The following is a 5,105-nucleotide window of genomic DNA, read 5'->3' as shown; positions in this document are numbered from 1 at the left end:
GTCCAACGTTTACCTGAGAGCGCCATCAGAGGATTTTCCCCCCACAAGTTACTTGTCTAATTATTTTTCCAAATGTTGGGGGAAAACAAACAAAACATAAAAGAAAACCAGTTTCCCTTTGGTCTACCTAGCTTATTCATGAGTTAGGCTATCTACCCGTCAACTAGGGCCTTTGTTATAAGAGAGAAGTTTATCCATCTTCCTTTCTGATGGTAGATGTTAAGAGCCACTTTTAAACGGACTTTCTCAATGTCCCTTGTGGAGTGCTACTCCCTTAGCAGTCGCTCCTGTGGAAGACCTCCTGGATGGTGAGAATGTAGCCTCTGCAGAATCACAACCGCTGATTATGCTTAGGGTGCAGCCTTGTGTTTAGCGTGCTGTGTGAATGAAATCCACTATGTCCCCTTATCTTCTCTCTCCCCAGGGTCACATGGATGAAGATGTCCAGGCAGCCTTACTCCAGATCATACAGATGCGGCAGGGGCTGGTTTGCTAGCGGTTCCAGGCGACTTGCCCCATCTGCCTGTCTGCCGGTGCCGAGTAATCACTGCGCAACTTCACAGCCCTGTCTGCCGGGCCCTCCTTGTGTGCTCCCCAAATGAAAATAAAGTGTGTTTTGTTCCATCAGTAGGTTTTGTCTTTCAACCTAGACGAGTATGCCACTGAGTTTTTCAGTATCAGTTCAAGTCTTACATTCGAAAGACGTAAATGTTATAGTTTGCGAACAGCATCACCCTTTGCCTTGGGTTGGCATTACTATTTTAAACCATTGTTTACTTCCTAATAAAACAGGAACAGGTTGGTGATGAAGAAGTTCTGGGCTGGATGAATTGTTTAAAGGCACTTCTCAGAGAAGGTAATGGGGTGGGTGCCATGTTCAAGTGGATCAGCACGACCTTTCAGATCCCCTTTGCCCGTGACGTTCACTGTGGTTTCCAGAAATTCCCAGCACGTGGCCACCGCCCTCCGGACGGCAGGAACTTAGTGAGTTGCCTTTGGAGATTTTCTCCTCCTCCTTCTTAGCACGCCTCTTTTTTGTCTCTCACTCGTTTTCCTTCCGTGCATTTCTTCCCATAAATGGCTGGCCGTACTAAATCACATCTAGATGAAGCGCAGCCAGGGTGGAGTTACCAGGGATTGATGATCATACCAGTGTCTCCTCATCCCCACGACAGTATCTTAATTTTCACTTGTGGTGACTCTTTTTGCCACCGTCTTTAAAAACTCCGATAAATGGTTTGCTCGATTTCTCCAAAGTGTCAACAATCATCGACTTGTTGTTGTTAGGGATTGCTTTGACATTCGCTACTATAGTAACCAAGCACTCATTCCACATGCACCCTCCAAATGTTTCCTGCTTATTTATAGGAAAATTGCACTAATGAGATTAATAATGTGAAATGCCGTTTTCTTGCAAGATGAGCATTAGAGTATTATTTTAGAAAACATATCTTTTAAGGTTTTAGACAAAAATGTAATAACACAGTAAACGGCAAGAACACAGATAACAAGAAATTAACAAACTCAGCCATTTATAGTAAGCATGCTAATTAACCCACCATTTTTACTAACTACATCTCATTAAAGAAAGTTTATATAAATAGAAATCTGTTTATATAAACGTTCTTTAATGAGATGTATACAGATATATATATATATATATATTTGTCTGTTCTTTTTATTAATATGTTTACCAAGCTGATTGAAAAGTGCCAGTTTGTCAGCGAATAATCTGACAAATGATCTTTTGTTCAAGTTTTCTAAAACGAAGTCAGGTTTTCATAAATTGCAAAATGTGCCTTAGCAATCTGCCCTGGGCCTCTTGAATCAAATTCAATCCCGCTTTTGTCCAGTCACAAGGACACGGGCCTTCAAAGCCGCTCTTCCTGTAAAGGAACACGTCATCAGGCTTCCTCAGTGCGGAAACAAACGGAGCAAAGTCAGAACTGGGCTACTTCTTGGTTCTGTGGGCTTAGTGTCTTTCAGGATTCCGCGTGCTGTTCGTCAGCCGGAGTTCTGCTCACAAGCCTTGGGTGACGTGCCACAGCGTTGGGGAGAGCAAAGTTCTGTGCAGTGCTGCATCCTGACAGCTCACTGCTGTCTTTCCCTGGTAGGGGTGGTAAAGGGAGCCTTTCGTATTCATTGATTGTGTCTTCAACCATCAATAAAGCGTGCTCTGTGAAGTGTTGTTTTGAATGTCCTTGTGAAAACAGGATTTGCAAGTTAAGCCCATGCAGGGACCACCTTCAAAGACTGGAGCAGAGGAGGCAGGGCTGCAGAGCACCAGTGCCGGCTGTGAGAAGTCTGCTTGATGTGGCTCGTTTGAGGGAAACACCAAGTAACCTGGAATCGATCCCATTGTTTGGTTCAACTCACCTGATTTCAGAGGCCAGCTTGCGCACGGCACTCACAGCTAATGAGCAGGTAGCACACTGGCAGCGGGCAGTGCTGGTCTCTGCTGATCCCTGTTCTCACAGATTCTAAAACCCGAGGCAGGAGGATGTTCCCAGTTCAATCCTTTGTTGAAAGCCATTGCTTTGTTGACAGCGGTCCTTTTGCTTTTCTACCACTCCCGCCTCAAGTAGAAGAGCTCCTTCCTTCCGACAGAGGGTCAGAATTATACATAATTGTCTACTGATCTAAGATCACACACCTGGCAGTGACTGAGCCCTGGTGGCACTGCCGGGTAAGCTAACAGAAAGGTCGGTGGTTCGAGCCCACCAGGTGGTGCCCTTCGGGAGACAGCTGAGCGGAGCTGTAAAGATGTGCAGCTTCGGAAGCCCTCTCTTGGATCGCTGTGAGTGAGAACGCACCCGGCGGCTAGGAGTCGTGTTGAGCTGCGCCTGTTCTGCTCTGAAAGCCCAGGTGAGTTTGCCTCCGTCATTGTCATGCTTGCTTTTCTCCAAACCATTTATTTCCCTTGCCCCGAACGAGCTCTTTTCCAGTTTCAATGTCCCTGTGATGATAAATGTGTTTGTGGACTCATTACTGCTCAGAACGCTTTTTCTCCCCGTGTTACCTGTGAGCCCTCCAACAAGGACCTTAACGAAACTGTCCTGGCCCACGCGTGCCCTGCCTGGCACAGCATCTCTGGCCCTCTAGTTTCAAAGCAGACGTGGGAAGAGTTTCGAGGTGAGCTTTGCAGGCCCTGATGATGTCTGTACCAAGCGAGCCTGCTCACACACATGCCAGGACGCAGCCGAGACAAGCTTTCCTTCGCTGCTCTTCCGCGTGGGGGAAGGACAGGCACTGCTCACTTCCCCTCTGGCTTCCTCTTCACCCCTGTGGTGGTCTTCTTCCCCTTCTTGCGTGTTCCACACCTACGTAGTTGTAGTGCCCCCAGCCCTGCAAATAGGGACGGAAAGGGGATTGCTTGTGATACACACGTGAAATGTGGCTGCGCACACCTGGGGTGAGAGCTAGCGCTCACTCCTCGTCACTGAATATTACTCGTTTTCCGAAGGCAAACAGCAACCGAGTTTGCACGGATACAAAACAAAATAATAAGGCCGGTGGGCTCTCCTTTCATTCAGCGATGTTCTCCACCCAGCGGGACCAGAGACCTCCGTGTCAGGGCTTCCCTGGTTTCCCTAAGTTTTTATCCCTAGCCACTGGACTCAGGAGTGCCTGGGTGATGCCAACCTTTAAGCACTCCGCTGCTAACCAGAGGTGGCTGGTTCAAATCCACCCAGGGTGCTTCGGAAGAAAGGCCTGGCAAGCTACTGAAAAACCAGCCATTGGAAATGCTGTGCAGTCTAGTTGTACTCCGACGCACACAGGGCCGCCATGAGTCAGAGTGGAAGGCACGCACCCGGTTTCGTTCAGTGCTTCTGCCTCAGGACTGTGTAGCCCAGCCTCTCCAGGCAAATGTCAACCTGCTTCCTAGCGTGGCGTCTCGGGGCCACACTGCATGTGTGGGCGCTTGGTTCAGTGAGTCAGAGAGACTTGAAAGGAGAAACTAGAGCCTGCAGCCGGATGGCATCCCAGCAGGCCTCCCCGGGCAGCAGGAGCGCTCGTGTTCTGCATAATTGGGCTCTGGCGTCACTTCTCTATCAGAGGGCATTTTCATATTTCATTATTTATGCCTGCGTGAACAAACATCGATGATGAATGCATTCAGCTGCAAAGGGGAGGTTACAAAATGTTCTACAGGAATGGAAAAACAAGAATTGTGAGGACTGTGTGTGTGTGTGTGTGTGTGTGTGTGTGTGTCTCCATTAGAGTGAAATAAAACAATGCAAACAACAGCAATAAGAAAGCACCTCTTATAATTAATATTTTGAACCAAATTGTTGTACTTAATGGGTCCGATTTTTAGTTTATATTTCAAGCAGGTTTGCCAATTTTTTCACCACCCTCCCTCCTCCGCCCCCCCTCCCCCCAAGAACAGTCTTGGGAATATTCAGAATTCTGGAAAGAGTTTAGCGAGGTTATTGCCTTCTTAATAATTTAGAGCTTCTATTGCTCTGCCAAGTCAGAAGATTAACATTTAATAGAAAAAAATTATATATCTATAATTCAGTCACAGCTATTAGATCAGATGGATTTTACATTAAGTGAAAAAGATGTTGAGCATTTAAGGCCCATTAAACGACAGGACTCTTTTATTGGATTTTAAGGCCTCCAAGCCAGGGTCCTGCTGCGAAGAATATTTATTTTATATGTACAGAACACATTAAAGATGGAGAAAGGGCACACATTTTAAAAGAAAATAGGCCATGAAAAAGTGTGATTTTCCACATTGTGAATAGCTACCATACAGCTCCAGTCTTATTTTAGAGTAATTAGTTTCATGCATCATTAAGTAGCTTTCTTACGGGCCAGTAGGAGGTGGTGGAGGCCCCTTTAAAGCTGGTACCTGCAGCAAGTCCAAGCAGCTGTGTGCTCTCTGTTGCTGGTTCACCTCCAGCAGCCGCATTGCTAGTAGTTTACAGCATATTTAGTCTCGGTCTTTTGTGAAGAATGTAAGTGTGGAAATGCCTTCTGGAAGAAGTCCCAGAGAGAAGGTTCTGATACTAAGAGTCTACCTGTTCGAGTCATGCCAGATTATCAGTGCGGGACTGGAATGTGACCCTTGAAATCAGCCACTTGCCGGTGGAGAGGAG

General features: G+C 46.7%; 1 protein-coding gene across 1 annotated transcript in view; it reads left to right on the top strand.

The window, feature by feature from the left end:
• UACA (uveal autoantigen with coiled-coil domains and ankyrin repeats) overlaps positions 1-627 on the top strand; it is a 54,683-nt gene extending 54,056 nt beyond the window's left edge. Inside the window, exon 19 of the mRNA XM_045285703.1 lies at positions 425-627. Coding sequence (XP_045141638.1) covers positions 425-496 — 72 coding nt within the window. The 3' untranslated portion in view covers positions 497-627. The remainder of the gene's footprint in view (positions 1-424) is intronic.
• Positions 628-5,105: the final 4,478 nt, after the last annotated feature.

This window comes from Echinops telfairi, unplaced genomic scaffold (genome assembly GCF_000313985.2).
Source record: "Echinops telfairi isolate 266 unplaced genomic scaffold, ASM31398v2 ScPeMD7_7475;HRSCAF=8513, whole genome shotgun sequence".
NCBI lineage: Eukaryota > Metazoa > Chordata > Mammalia > Afrosoricida > Tenrecidae > Echinops > Echinops telfairi.
The sequence above is the reverse complement of the archived record's forward strand: the minus strand, read 5'-3'. Positions and strand labels throughout refer to the sequence as shown.